The sequence below is a fragment of the Diospyros lotus genome, chromosome 10, assembly GCF_014633365.1.
Source record: "Diospyros lotus cultivar Yz01 chromosome 10, ASM1463336v1, whole genome shotgun sequence".
NCBI classification, from domain to species: Eukaryota; Viridiplantae; Streptophyta; class Magnoliopsida; order Ericales; family Ebenaceae; genus Diospyros; species Diospyros lotus.
This window is the reverse complement of record NC_068347.1, coordinates 31,695,260-31,712,831: the sequence shown is the minus strand read 5'-3', so window position 1 is coordinate 31,712,831 and position 17,572 is coordinate 31,695,260. Positions and strand designations below refer to the sequence as shown.

At 38.2% G+C, this 17,572-nt stretch overlaps 3 protein-coding genes across 4 annotated transcripts; 2 read left to right on the top strand and 1 right to left on the bottom strand.

Moving 5' to 3' along the window:
* LOC127811963 (ethylene-responsive transcription factor ERF098-like) lies at positions 1-1,640 on the top strand. Its single transcript, XM_052352184.1, has one exon. The coding sequence runs from the start codon at positions 106-108 to the stop codon at positions 517-519; it is 414 nt and encodes a 137-aa protein (XP_052208144.1). The 5' UTR covers positions 1-105; the 3' UTR covers positions 520-1,640.
* Positions 1,641-2,261: 621 nt separating this feature from the next.
* LOC127811295 (ethylene-responsive transcription factor ERF096-like) lies at positions 2,262-10,941 on the bottom strand. 2 transcript variants are annotated; one of them, XM_052351029.1, is made up of 2 exons: positions 10,511-10,941; positions 2,262-2,755 (listed from the first exon to the last, which is right to left on the bottom strand). In XM_052351029.1, the coding sequence occupies exon 1, from the start codon at positions 10,921-10,923 to the stop codon at positions 10,513-10,515; it is 411 nt and encodes a 136-aa protein (XP_052206989.1). In that variant the 5' UTR covers positions 10,924-10,941; the 3' UTR covers positions 2,262-2,755; positions 10,511-10,512. The 2 variants fall into 2 exon arrangements, with proteins under 2 accessions (XP_052206989.1, XP_052206990.1); XM_052351030.1 differs by lacking the exon at positions 2,262-2,755 and adding an exon at positions 9,174-9,840.
* A 2,172-nt stretch (positions 10,942-13,113) lies between these two features.
* On the top strand, positions 13,114-17,208 carry LOC127810913 (electron transfer flavoprotein subunit beta, mitochondrial). The gene is made up of 5 exons (XM_052350521.1): positions 13,114-13,307; positions 13,385-13,669; positions 14,485-14,565; positions 15,797-15,891; positions 16,783-17,208. The coding sequence occupies exons 1-5, from the start codon at positions 13,239-13,241 to the stop codon at positions 17,006-17,008; spliced, it is 756 nt and encodes a 251-aa protein (XP_052206481.1). The 5' UTR covers positions 13,114-13,238; the 3' UTR covers positions 17,009-17,208.
* Positions 17,209-17,572: the final 364 nt, after the last annotated feature.

Here is a 17,572-nt window from a genome sequence, read left to right as displayed (position 1 = left end):
TCTTCATAGCAAAGCAAAGGCCTGTATACATATATATATATATATAGGATCTCCAAAAACTTGCATGAAACATTAAGAAGGTGGCAAGCTAGCCAGAACAAGAAGATGGAGAGTTCCGGCAAGAAGAAGGAGAAGGAAGAAAAAGGCCAGGATGAAGTCCGGTACAGGGGCGTTCGCCGTCGGCCGTGGGGGAAGTACGCGGCGGAGATCCGGGACCCGTCCCGGCAGGGAGCTCGGCAGTGGCTGGGAACCTTCGACACGGCCGAGGAGGCGGCTAGAGCTTATGATCGAGCCGCATTTAAGCTGAGGGGCCATCTAGCCATCCTGAACTTCCCCAGTGAGTACTACTCGAGGCTCAAGAACTCTCCTTACTCGCCGTTAATGGGGTTTCCGGGCGGCAAGGAGTCGGACTGTGGAAGTTCGTCGTCGAGAGGGCACGTGATTGAGTTGGAGTGCTTGGATGACAAGGTGTTGGAGGAGCTTCTTGAGCCGGAGGAGGAGAAGAAGAAAAGGAAGTAGTGAATCGATATATATATATATATATATATAAATAATTGATGCTGTTTGAGGTTTTGCCGGTGCCTTTTCATCTTCTTTCTTTGCTTGTTGAGTTCTTCTCTAGCTAGCTATGGCTACTTCTCGTTTCTATGAGGAAATGAGAAGTAAAAACAATAAGATTGAAACCCAACACTCCCCCTATCCCCCCACAAAAAAAACAATAAGATTGGCAAACGTTCAGCTGTATTTGGCTCATAATTATTATGAGAAGCATATAGCAGTCAGTAGTTCAAATTCTTGTGATTTTCTTTCTCTAGATGCGATGCTTTCCAATTTCAGTTTTCCTGAGAGAGAACAACAAACCAGCAGTTTCTAGGGGTTCACATGCTGATTAATCCAATCTTTGAGTAGTTTATAATCTTTGTTTTTTCGTTTTTAATTCTCATGTTTTCTTTCAGATCCGTGTAATAAATTGAATCGCTTTGGGTCATCAAGTGCTGCTGAATTGAGGGTTACTAAGATTCTAGATTGCTTTAGCTCTGGATTTCGGTAATATATGAACAGAAGATGAAGGGAAGGTAAATTAGGGCCAATGAACAAATTAGATAGTTTACTACCCAATTGGCCCTCGATTAACTGCGTCAGTTTTCTTATGATATAGCAACGGTCATGCGCTAGATGACAGTACAGTAATAGTGAGAGACTGATCATCTCACTTTATTTTTGGAGCTAAGATCAGTGTTGTAGAAAGCTAATCAGGAATCCAAAGACAAGAATAAAGGTTAATTAAGATCATTCCTTGGATGGGATATGTATAACAGATACAGCAAAAAGGCTTCATTTAAAGCACAGTAATTAGTTAATTAGGACATATGCAGTAATATACTTTGAATTAAGATTGCATCAGAGAGGGAGTAACAGTGGAAAGATAATACATATATAATCAAGACAAAATCCAACAAAAAGTAAGGTTTTCTTAGATATTCTGAATCGATCTCTCTGTCCTGTCAAATTGATGTCCCCGCAAATGGCCCCAATATGGGGAATGAGATCAAGATTAGATGCTAATTTTGATCTGCAGATAATTGTTTAGTATCTTACTTTCGTTCAATGTCTTTGCGCTGATTACATCTTTAATTCCGTCAACAACTTGCGAGGGCTAGCTGCTCCACAATCTTAATTTCCAGTGACCAGTGCAAAGCATTGATTAATCAATCATATGATTTGATTCATTTCAACACAATTAATTAGAGGCTCTCCTCCTGCAGGTGCATATATGCAGTGGTAGATGCATGTGATTTGTTTCTTGCATCTACACTAGTATATTTATTTTGCGGAAACCCCACCAAGCTAATTAACTAGGGGTTCCTTGGAATAAGCATAGGATCATTTGACCTCATCATTTGTCATTCATTATTTTGATATATATTATTATATTATTAGAAGCATTTCAATTTGGCTGCAACGTTTTTTTTTTCCTTTAACTGTTGGCTACAAAGTTATCTTTGATTTAAACCAAAAAAATATAGAAGAATTTGAAATGATAACAAGATAGGTATCATCATTCAAATGGCAGACGACTTAAAATTCAATCATTTCAAATTACAAATTCCAAATTCCAAATCATATCATTTGAAATCATCTATATATTCAAATGCAAGGAAAGAAAATATATGAAGTCTTAGATCTCTTCAAGCACAAATTTAATTAGTAGGGATAGGAGCCTATCATAGGAGGAGTTACATTGGTTGCCGCTTTAGTTAGTACTTCTTCTTTTATTTATTTATTTATTTTCGAGAGATCAATACAAATAGCCTACAAAGGGGTCAAAGTACCAAGAGACAAAGGCCTTGGGCCATTCCACAGAATCCAATCTCTGGCCACTTAAAAAATAGGCTGCAATACATGAACTTGCTGACAAACGTAAACGTAAAAGGGCTCAAAAAGACCATATAGCAGACCAATAACAATGGTAAAACACAAACCCTGAAAGCTACTACATTTGTTGAGAGTGTTGCCTGAGATCACTGTCACCAAGCATGTCGGAGCGATACGTCGGAACGCCAGAAACATCGTCGCCATCGCTTAACCTCAACGCCCCATACCAGATCAGGGCCTTGGCACCATCCCAGAGAAAAAACCTTCGCCGCTACAAGCTTCGAACCATCTTGGAAACCACACCGCATTTGTCTTTATTTTCAGCAAGAACCTGCCTTTGATGGCAGATAAGAGGGCGGAGCGGGGATAGAGAAGCAAGCTACCAGATGAGAAAAAAGTCGGGCAATTCATCAAAGCCAAAATTGCCCAGAAGAGAAGTAAGATGTCGGATAAATGAGCTAACTGCAACTAGGAACCAAACAGAACTCCACAACTAACATTGATAAGAGGAATTGGGCAGAGAAGCAATCCTTAATACCTCTTTTTTTTAAGTTAGCAAAAAAAGTAAATAAATAAATCTATCTTACAAATGTTTGGCCAATAAACAAGAAACAAATAGTTTTCTTAATTAGTGCTAAAATGGTTTTCTTGAACCATTAAGTTAGCAAAAAGTATTTTGGTTTTAATTGCTTCTTCTTGGCCGTGCTCAATTTTTTGCTGATCTATAATTATACAGTGTATTGTTATTTAACTTGTGTACTCTTTTGATAGAAATTAAGCTTCCTTTTTGGTGTGTTTATGTTCGCTTACACTTTCCCTTAAGGGTCTAAATTTGGCAAGCTTGGTGCTTGCCCTTTTGCTGACCGTGACCTATATATTTAGGATATCTTTCTCCCCTTATGACTTTAAAGCTAATTTAGTTAGTCTTTTTAATTTGTTTTGCAGGAGCTCTAATCCCATGTCTATTTATCCCTGATCCATCCAAGTTACAATAATTCGTTCTTTAAGTGTTCTGTTAGCCGAAGACCTTGGGAGGTCCTATAATTCGTTCTTTGGTCTGTTTGGCCCCCTCTCATGTCTGACTTATGTGGATGGGTTCTAAGTTGCTCTTGTTCTGTGTTTTTTTTTTTTTTTCCTAATAGTGAGGCGTTTGGCTAGGATTTCCCTTAGTTTAGGCACCCTAAAAAAAAAACCTTCAATTCTAGTTCATGAAGTATATAACCTAAATAAATCTGTGTAACACCCCACTTCTCCAGAATATTAGGTAACGTAAGATTTTAAGGATATTTTTTTTTCAATCAACGGAAACTTAATACAAAATCGTTCCACAAAAATCCTATTACACCTTCTCAGTATATTAGCTATGAACCCTCAATAAACTAAGACAGGTACATCATCTTAAATGCAGAAGTTAGATCGAAACCTCAATAAATCATAATCGAACCCACTTTATTCATAATATAAAGTCGAACCAACGCTTACATGACATTATCAAAATTAATAACATAATTGAAAATGACATAAAGTAAACTATCCACCAATCATCGTCACTCCTCAGCAATTCCCTTTCCTTTCGCACTACTGCCTTCACCTGGAACATTTGAATATTCCAGGGACAAAGTCCATATTAGATGATGAATAATCTAAGTGAGAGTTCAGAAATACATTTTTCATGAATTAATGCAATACATGAAATAAACCAATACACTCGATAAGCCCTAGCCCAAGTGAATCCCAAGCGCTTAACCCTACCACGAAAAAAGAGCAATATCTCTAGAAGCTATACCACCATACCGGCATATCGACACGAGCAATTCTAGCTTAAGATGGGCAATTCAACGAATCTCTCCAACATCTCGGGAACAATCATTACCAACTCTCGACCTAAGAGGGTCACATCAATGCAGGAACCCGGCTTACCACATTTACGTTAGCGATTACATTCCCACTCTAAGCATCCAGGAATCACCACATAATCCCAACTCCAAAATTTCACATGGACCACCTAGTCATCCTAGTGCAACTTCCCTGACCAAACGGCCTGGCACGGAAACCAAGGCGGCTATCCCGGCATGCACACCAGCATAAGATACCCCTATTATTTCGTTACGTCCTTGGAAAATTATGGTTAGACTATCCAGACAACATTTTAGGCTGACATCCCACATGAACAACACAATATGAACCACCTAGTCATCCTAGTGCAACTTCCCTAACCAAACAGCTCCGCACAAAAATCAAGGTAACTATCCTAGCATGAACAACAACAAAAGATGTAACACCTTGTGTTACTGATGTTAAAAAAAATAAAATAAAATTCCAAGAGTGCTCTTTGAGAGAAATGCGGGAAATGAAATGATGGGCCCTGGGGAGGAGCATTCTGGTAATTTGGATAGTGAGCGATCCGATGGGCTCTAAGGTCAGTTTCGAGCAGTAAAGTAACAAATTGCTAAATCAATGGCAGGAAATGCCCTAAGACTTGAATGTCCAAGAAATGGGGCAAGATATTGTCGAGCATTTCGAGATGAGACTACTGATGCTGAAAGAAGTCAGATCGAGAATATTTTTCGGTACAGCTGCTCTATAAGCTTAAATTATTAGCTGAACCGAATGTTCGTGAGGGCCAACAGAAAAATCACCGGTAAGTCAGAGAGGCCCGAGGGGTGGCCCGATTTTATGATTGAGTCAACCTTAAGTCGTTTTTAGGTTGAGAGAAGGTCCTATGAAGACACGGGGACAGAATCGATCTTAACGAGTAATGGCCGCTTATTATTTTTGAATAAATCAAGATTTTGTGTAGTTTGATTTAATTAATTAAGACCTTGGAAGGTCTAAATGTGATTATTAAAAATTTCTAAGTGGAATTAATGAAGAGGCAGCGAGGTTAATGTGTAATTATTAAATAATTATATGTTTTATAGTATAACAAGTTCCAATAACTACATATTTTTCACAAATTTAGGCTTAATTCCATTTCGGGTAAACAAAAAAAAAATAAAATATAAAAATAGAAATTAGAAATGAGTGGGAAAAGATTTTGACGGCTGTTTTGTTATAATATATATATAGATTAAATGTGTACTCGGACTGTAATGGTCGCGGGAGGAAGAAACAGCTGTGGCAGCCAGGAGCTCGAGGGTCGACCATGGCAGCCGGCAGTTGCAGCGCAGGAGAGGTGAGCCAAGGACAACGGTGGCTGGTGGTGGTCGTGCGACGTACCGTCAGTGGAGGCAGGCACGGCGATTGGCGAAGGGTTGGATGGCGATGACCGGCTGCGGCCATGCGCAGTTGCAAATGGGCCAAATGCGCAGAGGAAGAAAAAGATCAGGCGCGCTCGGGAGAGAAGAAGTGGAGAAGGAAGAAAAAAAATAAAAGAAAAAAAAGAAGAAATAAAGAAAAATAATGGAAAAATTTGGAAATTGGAAAAAATAGGGGAAAATAATCAGAAAATTGGAGAAAATTCTAAAAATTAATTTGAAGCTCAAGGAGCGCGCTAGAAGCTCGAAAATAAGGTTTTGAGCACAAGGTGACGTCCCATGAGGCGACGCCAATGCGAGCATTTGGCCGATTCTCTTCTCCAAATTCAATGAGGTAAAATAATTATTTCTTTCTAATTATTTGCATTATGAGAGATGTTGTAATGTGAATTGTTGATTGGATTAAACCCTTGGTTGGGGTTACTGGAAGTGGTTGATTGGTAGGTCTTTGCGGTGAATAGTAAAAATATAGACCTTGGTTTAATTTTGTTGTTGGGTATGTGATTGCATCTAGGGTCGACTAAGGAGGCAGTGATCCTAGAAGAGTTCGAAGTTCGGGCTAGTGTTCTCGCCCGTGGCAGAAATAAGGCTTCGAACCAGGTAAAGGACGGCCCCAATGGTGGCGGTCATGCAAATGTTTGGTAATATGGTTAAATATATGTTGTGTTCACTTTTTGTGTTGTGCATATTCTATAGGTAGTCTAGTGGAGTCCTATGGCCATGGGAGAGACTAGATGCATGCTATGGGTAATTTGGGAGGTTAATGCCTTAAACAAGTGGGTTCAGAGGGCAATGATATCTCGCCATTCATGCATACTTACTTGTCATTATATCTCACATATTATCTTGTTTACATTCATTTGCACCCTTACTGAGTCATTGTGACTCATGAGGTTTTAACTCATGTTGTAAATGTTGCGAGTCTAGATGGAAGTAGGGATTATATCGGGAGGTTGAAGTGGCAACTAGCATTGTTGCTGCATTGTAAATTGTATTATCTCTTGTATGTATTCATGTGGTGGTATGTATATATATGTCCTTGTGGGTGAATATGTATGTTGTTGGACATTGGATGGTATCCCGTTTGTTGTAATTGGTATAATGTAGTATTGATTGTGTAGATTTCTGGTTGATAGCGGCTTATTTGGTGGAGCCAAGTTTAAGATCAAGTAAGGATCAAAGAGGTACTTCCCATAAATCCCCATTACTCGGTAGATATTTAATGTGCTAATTTTGTGCCTAGGTCACCTTTGGCTTATTGTGAGGCGAGCTGAAGAAAGGTAAAGCTCACTCGGGTTTTGGGTCTCGTCCGTTGTACTTCCTTTTATGTTTTGGGACCTACTCCTCAAGTGGAGCGAAGGGAATGACGAAACCTAGTCCCCACCTAAGACGTTTCCCGATAAAACATAATCCATCTCTTCATTAGTTTGGTGTTGTGTGTGAGTAATCCTGTCGATAATTCACCAGTAGGGCCCATAGATGGGAGCGGGCTGTTACACAAGATACCCCTATTATTCCGTCACGCCCTTGGAAAATTATGACTACACTATCCAAACAATATCCTAGGCTAACATTCCATATGAACAATAAAACACAAGACAATACTACATTTCACAATTCAAATCATCATATAAACAACAGTTTTATAAAATGCAATGCACAAGTTCGAAACATTTAGGGACGAGCCTCCCTCATAAAACCAACCGTCACTAGTTACCGTTTACATGCAACAAAACTATTTGCATGAACAAGTCAAGTTTGGTAGTGAACAACTCACCTCGAACGTATTCGCATCGCTTCGATCCTCGTGTACTGCCTCGATTTACATGTCAAATCACAAACACTTGTATTTATACTCAACCTCGAGCCATGATACTCCCTAAATACCATATTTAATTAAAGATTATCAAAATCCATTTTCCTCAATTTTTTTATAATTTTCTCTATTTTTCTCTCAATTTTCACCTCGATAATTCCAAAATAATTATTTCCTCAAACATTTTTCTCAATTTTTTCACACAATAAAGCATAAAATAATTCAATAAAAATACTGGAATAAAGTTTCGATTTTACTCCTATCACACGCGCTTAAGGCATGGCTGCCCGTGTAGTGTGGCGCGTGCAGCTCACGCGCCACCATCTTCTCTGATTTCCAGCCGTCGGCGACTCCTCCGATGGCAGATCCAATCATACCCCTTTCAAGCCCTTGAAGAGTCGATCACGATGGCACCATTTTTCGACCGAAAGGACACCAAAAAGTGCCCCAAAAGTTGAGTTACAAACGGCCTTAGGCGGTCAGCCTCTAGTTTTCAGTCGACCTTCAAATAGCGGCCAAATGCACTCCAACCGTTCCCAAATGCTCCAGAAACATTCTCCTTGATGTAAGGATCAAAAGCCCTCTATCCACTCTTTTCGATTCACATCAAAACAAGAGCAATTTGTGTTTTCATTCTCGGTCGAAAACCTAACTATTTATAGCACAATTCCGGCCAAATTCCGATCAATCAGCAGCCAAGGCTTGGCCCCCAAGCCAGCCCACGCCGTATACGTCCTAGGTCTCTCTTAGTCCTCCCATCTCCAGAAATAGCCTCCACGTGCAGTGGATTTGCGGCGGCCGATTTTTCCTTTGTGTTCACACTTGAAGTTTTGCTTTATTGCACTTTCACCCCCTAGATTCTTCCAATATCATTTCTGCCCTTTGCATGATACCCCTAATCTATCCAACTATACCACTAAGGCCCACAAGTTTAATACTATTCATTTCATCCTTGAAATTCTCAAAAATCTATCGTTTTGACCTCTCTTTGGTAAATTTATAAAATTACACTTAGGCCCGACTAGTCGATTTGACCTTAAATCTATTTGTTTCAACCCGAAATCACTCAAGGGTTGTTTCATATACAAAATCTAAGTTCTCAAGACACTCCGTTGACTTTTCGGATATTCTTTACGTCGATTCGATTTTCTCAATTCGGTCGACAATTGTACTAAAAACTATTCTCGATTCCACTTTTTTTGATACCTAAAATCATAACTCGTATTATTCGTCAATACCATTATATTTTCCTTAATCATCTAGGGTCCGAGATACTCCCTTCGGTCGATTCAGTCGCTTAAAACTGCAATAGTGTACCCTATAGTCCCGTTCTTTCAAAAATTTCACTTATACCCTTCATTAAATTTCATTTATAGCATCAAGTAATTCTCAAGTATTACTATATGGGTAATTATATCTTAGAAATGATAATTATATAATATTTTTTTCCTATTAACCCTTGATGTGCACACAAAAATACATGCTAATTAATCAAGAGCTTTAGTGACCAATGACTCGAACACTCGTTAAAATATTTTTAATACATTTTATTTTAACATTAGTTATTTTTATTAATTGGTAATTAATATATTATATTGTGAAATATTTTATTAATTAACATTAAAATAATCTTATAATATTACAAATAAATAATGCCTATAGCTATATGTTGCTAGCTGCTCTAGCCAATTGTTGCACACCTAATAGATCTTCCAAAGCGGACATCCACAAACCTTGCAATAAAGCCTTCCCCTTTCCTGCAAAATCGTATTTATATATATGCGGCAAAGTTTAAGATTCCTGTCTCCGTTGTCATGTTGCCATTTACACACGTGACAAAACTCCAAACAAACTCCAGACAGTCTTCTAGGGAGTCAAAAACTCTTGGAATTTTTAACATTAAATATGTTACTGATGATAGAGTTTTGAAACATTAATAGTTAGCCTTTTGTTGATGATTATTTATTGTATGGTAAATAGTAATTATTAATTACTAAATGATTATCAATGAGTAATTACAAATATTAAGTATCATACAAAATATCAAAACTCTCTGTTGGAATAGCATTTTAATTTGTTTCTCTATGTGTATAGATAATTGCGTGTCCTGTTGAAAACTTTTGACAAATCAAACTCTCCCGTTGATATCTTTCATAATCATATATATGTGTACACTTCATTTGATCCTTACTCTCACTAGCTAGTAGACTGAATAACAGTATCCAAGTTTACAAGCTTTTGGATTTTGGCGAAGCAGTAGCCATCAAATTGCATCACCAACCTTATCCATGTTTATGTTTACAGAAAAGGGTTTCCATGAGTTTTGAACTTTAAGGCCTGAGATGAACATAAATTTCACTGTCTCCCAAACTTCAAGATTCCCGTCATGTTCTGGGTGCATGTTAAAACAACACAATCCTTTCATCAAAACATGCAACGACAACACAATTCTTATTGAACCTACCATTTATCTAAAAACAAGAAACAATACTGTCCTAAACTTTCATCCCATTAAATGAGTTCCGATTGCATAAATTCTAAAATTAATCTCTACACATTTTTATCCACGGTCATATATATTTATATATCTGCGGTGAAGTCATATCCTATATCCTATATCCTATAATATATTACGTCTAAGAGTTTCCGTCAATTCCTTTCCCTTAATTTTTTACTCCAACACGCCTCATATAAACTTCTCTATGACCGGTCTTTTCCTCTCATTTCCAAACCTTAATTTTGGGTGTTGAACTTTGACAAATCAAACTCCATGTTGAACTTTCTTTGATGTTTACATTTTCACTAGTCGGTCAACAGCAATAGTAGACAGTGAACAACAGTGTTGAAGGCCAAAACTTGTAGATTGATCAAACAAGTAACATATGGACATCATCAAGCTTAGATAGATAGATAGATAGATAGAAGTTATAAACCTTTTTTTTTTACTTTTTGCCAAGTCATTTTAACCATTTGATTATGGCAGATTATAGGGGGCAAAGAAAATAAAACTTATATTTTTGGGTACGGGCCCTTCAAGATCAAGGATGATCAGAAAATTCACCATCAATATTTCTTCTTCTTTTTCTCCTCACATTCAAGAAGCTCCTCCAACAACTTGTCATCCAAGCACTCGAACTCAAACACTTGCTGTCCTTGGCGCATTGAAGAAGACGAAGACGAAGACGAAGCCGCGGCGGCAGAGGAGGGTCCGCCGCCGCCGCTTGGCATGTTGTACTCCTCGGGAAAATTGAGGACGGCCAAGTGACCCCTCATCATATAGGCGGCGCGGTCGTAGGCTCTCGCTGCCTCCTCCGCCGTGTTAAACGTTCCCAGCCAGACCCTGACGCCTTGCCTCGCCGAGTCCCGTATCTCAGCAGCGAACTTCCCCCATGGCCGCCGCCGGACGCCTCTGTACTTCACTTCCGCCCCCTCCTTCTCGTCATTCGTCATCTTGCCCCTACCGCCCTCCTCCATGAATATTGATGACTGGTTTCCTTTGAATTGTCTCGGGTTAGAGTAATAAAGAATGCTATATATTAATACGGGTTGGAAAACGGGTCCCACGCCTTCACGTGGCATATCGTTCGGCTGAGAAATACCCCACGTGTTTGAGAACCTGCGATGGGGACCAGGGCTTGTGTCCAGTGCACCTGGATGGTCAACGCGATGGCTTTGGAATTCGGTTTGCCCGTGTGAAGCTATTTGTTTCTAGAGAAAATTGAATTAAGTGGAAAAAGTTCGTTAAAACCTCCCAACATTCATTCATTAATCTTCTCACCATCCCACACGTGCACCTTTCTAGCATCCTTAATTGACGTGGACGCCGTCTCCTGACGTCATCCCCCATGCACACAAACATTTTCAATTTCGACAACTTCTATATATGTTGTCAAATATTTGCATGCAAGTAATTATATGTGTTGGTGTGTTCTTGCGGAAGTTTCTTAAGTTTTTGAGTTTTTTTTTTTGGGTTTTTAATTAGGAGTTTAATTAGCGGTTCATTATAATGATCTTATTTACTAATTAAAGTCTCACCAAATTAAGCTATTATCAATCTTATAATAAATGATATTTAGATGTGATCACATGCAAGAGATTGGTTATAATTAACTTGTGCCTATTCAGATTTTCTATTAATTAGTTGCATTGGGTCAAGAAGCTTCACATATTATATATGTTGTTATTTCTACACACTTTTTGACATATAACTTATAAGCTACCATGCATTTCTTTTTCCGATTAATTAATTAATTAATAGCTAAGCCCACATCTTGAAACAATTTACTTAAGCGTATATTTATTTATGCATAAATATATAGAGAGAGTGACATACGGCTTTGATGTTTTAATTAATTAATTAATGATAATTATAGGACCTAAGAAGCTAAAGCATTAATGTGGTCCAAAATCTAAATGTAACGGAGGCTAATAATTAATTATCTAACTAATTAATGGGATTTGATTCGCAAGCGCAGATATGGGCAGAAAAATTAATTTACTCAACTGGGGGTAAGTGCATGTAACCAAATTAATTGTATAATAATAATAATCTGGTTACATTTATTAGTGGAGGAGGGAACGTATATCTGATTAAATTAAGCAATCCGAATCGATGGATTGGATATGGAGAGGGGAACCCTTCTAGATTTACGAATCCCTCCATTTGATGCATTGCGTTTGTTAACAGCACCATGGCAAGGCTGATGGATTTTGTGGCACTTTGAGTGAACGAACCCAGTAGTGTTTCCTTATTATAACTTCCTCGACATTCGCTAATTTTTTTAAGCCAAAAGAAGCCTGGATGACGTCAAAAGAGACGAGGGTGACGATGGCAGTATGACGTAAGAATCTTTAATTATATAGGCATTTATTATTAATGTATGAATATTATTAATGTTTTGTATAAAACATAAGAATAAATGTACAAAAACAAGACCCCCCAACAAAAAAAGAAAAACCACAACAAAGGCACATTTCTCAACTTAAAACAAAATTTAGATTAGACGACAAATGATTAGAATAACGTAAAAAGGTTTCGTGGGAATAGTTAAGACAAAGAGGAAAAATCCTATTAAAAAAGATAACACCACCTTATAGATTATCTTCAATACATAATTAATCACTTATAGACTTAACATTTTAAGTACACATAAAAATATCTAATATTTATTTAAATAATAACACCATCAAATTGTGTGTCACTTTTTACTGCTACCATTTCTAAGATATAAAAAATTATTATGTTATTCGCGTTGGATAACATAAATTTTGTCCAATGCAGATAAAATTAGAGAGCATAGGCTTCGCCCCCTCCTTCCACACCCACTCCCTTAGCAATCTCGTATAGGGTAATACGTGAGTAACAGATCACCTCTACTAAAACATAACAATAGATTAATCTTAGTATTGACTTTAGTGACAAATCTTGTGACGGTGTTTGAGACGTAAACAACAAAAAGTTGTCCTAAATTATGTTTTAGCATGGAACCAATGGCCACACATTTGTTTTGTACCTAATTGTGACGTGATTATAATACACTACGGTGGGCCTTTATTTATCTTTATGGAGTGATTGGGCGGTTTTAAGTTGGGTCGAAAACAAAATGGGCCGCATAAAAGGCCCAAGCCCAACTCAATTGCCATTTCACATCTTCACTGGGCGAATTGAGCGCTGCGGAGACCCGAGAAGAACAGGAGAAACTCGTTCAATTCCTCGCTCGCACCTCAACTGCAACTGTGAAGAAGTAGAAGCCATTGATTTGAACTATCCAATACTTCTGCAAACAACAATGAAGATTATGGTGGCGATAAAGCGAGTCGTCGACTACGCCGTCAAGATCAGAGTCAAACCCGACAAGGTATCCCCTAAATTTTCTCACTTTCAGTTTCCGATTTGCCCCACTTTCAGGACTAACCCGCTCCCGGATTCAACCAGACCGGTGTCGAGACGGCCAACGTGAAGATGTCGATGAACCCCTTCTGCGAAATCGCCCTGGAAGAGGCGCTCCGAATTCGGGAGGCGGGTCTAGCGTCGGAGGTGGTCGCCGTCAGCATGGGCCCCCGGCAGTGCGCTGACACCCTCCGTACGGGCCTCGCCATGGGCGCCGACCGGGGAATTCACGTCGATTCGCCGGATGCCCTTTACCCGCTTTCCGTCGCGAAGCTGCTTAAAGCGCTGGTTGATGTCGAGAAGCCTCAGCTTCTGATTCTCGGGAAACAGGTTCGTTCGATTTGAGCTTCAAAATGAGTGTGTTTATAGATGTAGTAGCAGTGTGATAGTGTGATTCGTCTGTTAAAGCTAAGGGGCAAAAAATTTCAACTGCTATAAGATGAGCCTTGTTGAACGGCGGCAAATGCTGGATAGTAAAGTAGCAACATGTGCAGAATACAAGCGCAATGGCCTATAGAAAAAGATAGAAATAGAAATGGGGTTTTTCTTATCAAGGTTGAAATGCCTTTTGTTAGAGGTAGTATTTGTAAGATACAATTAAGATGGTTCAGTTAGTGAGAAGAAAACCATTAGCGGATGAAATGAACAAATATCTAGCAAAAGAGGTAGATGGAGACGGAAAAAGGTATTACATTAGGTACAAGGGTCTTATAAAAGATAAGATCATAGATAGAAGTGACTTGTGTGAGCTAGAATTCATGGGATAAAGGCTTGGTATGTTATTGTTGTTTACTTTCTCCCTCTTGCTTCCTTTCTGTGTGTAATCTATGTAATCATTATGAGATCTGAGACAGCTGTTTAATTGGGAGATATGCAATTATTTACCATTGGTTTACACTCAAGTTACTGGAAACGAAAATGATTGGAGAACAAATTACATTCCTCATTCAACTATGGAACAGTTAGGTCCTTTTTCCCCTTTAGTTAGAATTACCTACGAGCAGCATAATATTGATTTTCTGAGGCTCTATTTCTCTAGGGTGGTTGGAAATCAGCCAACACTCTTTCTGCTTATTGGACTGACTTGTTTCTTTTACCTTACTGAAAATCAACCGCTACCTTATGACAATGAGGTTATCCTGCAGGCGATCGATGATGATTGCAATCAAACAGGCCAAATGGTATCAGGGCTTCTCAATTGGCCCCAAGCAACCTTTGCTTCCAAAGTAAGCTGCAGCATACAAAAAGTTTTTGTTTGTATTTTCGTATTGTTCCTCTAGTTGGTGAGACTTGAAGATTAAATCATAAAAAGAAAAAAAAAAAATCAATTCAAATATCTTGGATCAATTGCGCAAAAAGACAATTGATATGGCTTCTCTTCTGTAATAAGTTTAATTGTTTTCCTTTTGTCTCTACTCATCACCAGAAACATATTTGAAGAATGTTCTGAAATGTAGCTTAACATACCTTCTCTGATTTCAGAAACTTTTGGTTACCCACGTAGCTAAATTTAGCCTGTTGTGCCTTACTACACAACCTAAGCTAATTTTTTTTTTTTTTTAAGTGAAAGAGATATGTATAGATAGAAATAAAACGTTTGCACAGAACACAAATCAGGACATACCCTAGTGTTCAAGAACACATAAGTGAAGCACACACTCAAGATCCACTCAAAACTAGATCTAAAAACATAGCAGAAACAACAATGGAGCTACATAAAATGGAAAGAAATAATTAGCTCCAGATGAAATCATCTCCAGGCACTCTAACGCACGTCTTCTAGATGAACGTGAAGACCAAGGAGAAGCGGTGAACCTGTAGGCAGCCATGGAAGAGCCACCCAACCTAAGCTAATTTATGGTGCTAAGTAAAGCATCTTGAACTTTCTTTGCATTTTAGGTATATTAGTTTGTCCAATGACTCTTATCCAGCTCTCATCAATCATGATCTGATGGTGCTTGTAACTTCTAGGGAATTATGTGGGTAACTATTCTAAAAATATGCTCATCTTAGTTAAGACTCAATGTGCTTGCTGTAGTTGTTGTGAATTGCAGTAAGTATTTGTGGGCTTTACTCCCTCCTTGTTGGAGGATAAACATAAAACTTAGGTTTCTTTTTAGCTTGGGTGGGGATAATAAATAGAAATGCATCATCAGCACACTCATTTCTCATTCTCAGCTTTATTATGTCAAGCCAGCAAGTAGATTCAACTGAAAAGTTATTATTCCATTAGTGCAATTCTTTGTTAGTATCTTCTAAATGATAACCGCCCTCCCCACCCCCCACCCCCCCCACCCCAAAAAAAAAAAAAATCTACAATGTTTCACAATATTGACTGCAGCTGGTGATGTCAGATTTTTCTGTTATCCCTGATCAATTAAACATCTATATATTTTTATTTTCCTCTAAAAAATTTCACATAATGATCTTTTCTCCATTATCTGATGCTTGTATTAGGTTGTACTGGACAAACAAAATCAAGCAGTGACAGTGGACAGAGAGGTGGACGGTGGCCTGGAGACGTTGTGCTTGGACTTGCCTGCAGTAATCACGTACTATCCAATACCTAATTAGTTTTTTCCCTCCCGCCTGATCTTGTTTCCTTCTCTTATAATTTCCTCTATTTAAAAAAAAAAAAAATTGCTAGCAGACACATGATTTTCCTTTCTGGAGCAAACATCTGAATCTATCAAAGCTATTCTTTGTTCTCCTTTAAATCATATGAACTCAAATGCCTAGTATGCACAGAAAAAAATTAGAAGCTATAGATCTTGACTGACAAGCTGTGGAACATGCATGTGAAAGGGATTATCTACTTTAGTGAGGAACTTTTTATATGCAAAATTGCATGGGCAAGTTGTTGCGAGTTTGATTTCTGTCCACCTTTCTTTATATCTGGAATGTGAGGGAGTGTACTAGAAATATAAAATATTATGTCTTAGTTCCAACTTGATATCTTTGTGCTCTGTTGTTTACATCTGTTAGAGCACTCAAAACACTTTCCCTTGTAAGGGTTCTAAAATTTTTACTAATAGAGTTTAGCCATGTTTATAGGATGAGCCTGCATAACAATGCTAACGTTGCTCTTTCTGACCAGATGTTCATGGGTTTAGTTCTAGAGCAAAAGGACCTCCTTGCACCACCCCCCCCCCCCCCCCAAAAAAAAAAAAAAAAGCACAGAGAAAAAAGAAGGTTGCGTGAGTATGACCTTCATCTAACTCTTGGGAAGTGGGGAGCCTAATGCAATGAGAACGCCCTTTTAGAGGTTAGCCACGCTTCTGTGTTGACAGAAGGAAATCAATTGATGATGTATAGAGGTTACCTTCAGAAAATGGCCTTAGGACATCTTTCTTACTGTAAATTTATCTAAAGAATGTGAATAATTTGTTCTTCAAAAGTTGGCCCATATGAGATATGACTACTGATCCACTACGTCCTTGCAGCACTGATTTGAGACTAAACCAGCCAAGGTATGCAACCCTCCCCAACATAATGAAGGCAAAATCTAAAGTCATCAAGAAATACACTCCGCAGGAGCTGAATGTGCAGATAAAACCGGACCTGGAGATCGTTCAAGTCACAGAACCACCAAAGAGAAAAGCGGGGGTTATTGTCTCTTCTGTGGACGAGCTGATTGAAAAGCTTAAGAACGAAGCGCGCGTCTTATGAGTACTTTCAGGGTCTTTCTGGTTGAAAGTGAATCTCTTTACGAATCAGCATAATCGCATAAATCTTAGATGCTTATTGTACAATTGAGATATCTGCAGTGTAAGTTTATGACTGATCTGATTCCCTTGTTTGTAGAACTCCAATTTGTCTATTCTCTACAAGTTCTCTTTTACTGTGAATACGAATTAGGCTTCTCTCAAGTTAACAATGTGATGATGTTAGAATGCATTTTGAACCGTGGAAACAGGGAAGGAATGTTTTGGCCTGCCTATGGCCTATGGGAAACTTCACTGTCAATATCAAAGTTAGATGGCTCGGCTGCCACTCATAACCTTTCCCTTTTGGGTTCGGTGAAATCCATATTTTTACTCCATTACTTTCACATTTTATTATCATATTATCATTCAAATTTTTTATTATTTTAATTATACTTTTGTTTTTAATTTTTGAATCAATTTAATTCATATACTATGACTTATTTTTTGTGGATTAATATGAATTTTTCGTTATTTTGATTATATTTTTAAACTTACATTTTTGAGTCAATTTAATCTTTATATTTTC

What these genes read in the sequence shown, in the direction of transcription:
- LOC127811963 (XM_052352184.1), top strand. Translation starts at nt 106, where the DNA reads ATGGAGAGTTCCGGCAAGAAGAAGGAGAAGGAAGAAAAAGGCCAGGAT.
- LOC127811295 (XM_052351029.1), bottom strand. Translation starts at nt 10,923, where the DNA reads ATGGAGGAGGGCGGTAGGGGCAAGATGACGAATGACGAGAAGGAGGGG.
- LOC127810913 (XM_052350521.1), top strand. Translation starts at nt 13,239, where the DNA reads ATGAAGATTATGGTGGCGATAAAGCGAGTCGTCGACTACGCCGTCAAG. An exon ending in TCAGAGTCAAACCCGACAAG is followed by an intron (nt 13,308 to 13,384) that starts GTATCCCCTAAA and finishes GGATTCAACCAG; the next exon opens with ACCGGTGTCGAGACGGCCAA. An exon ending in TTCTGATTCTCGGGAAACAG is followed by an intron (nt 13,670 to 14,484) that starts GTTCGTTCGATT and finishes GTTATCCTGCAG; the next exon opens with GCGATCGATGATGATTGCAA.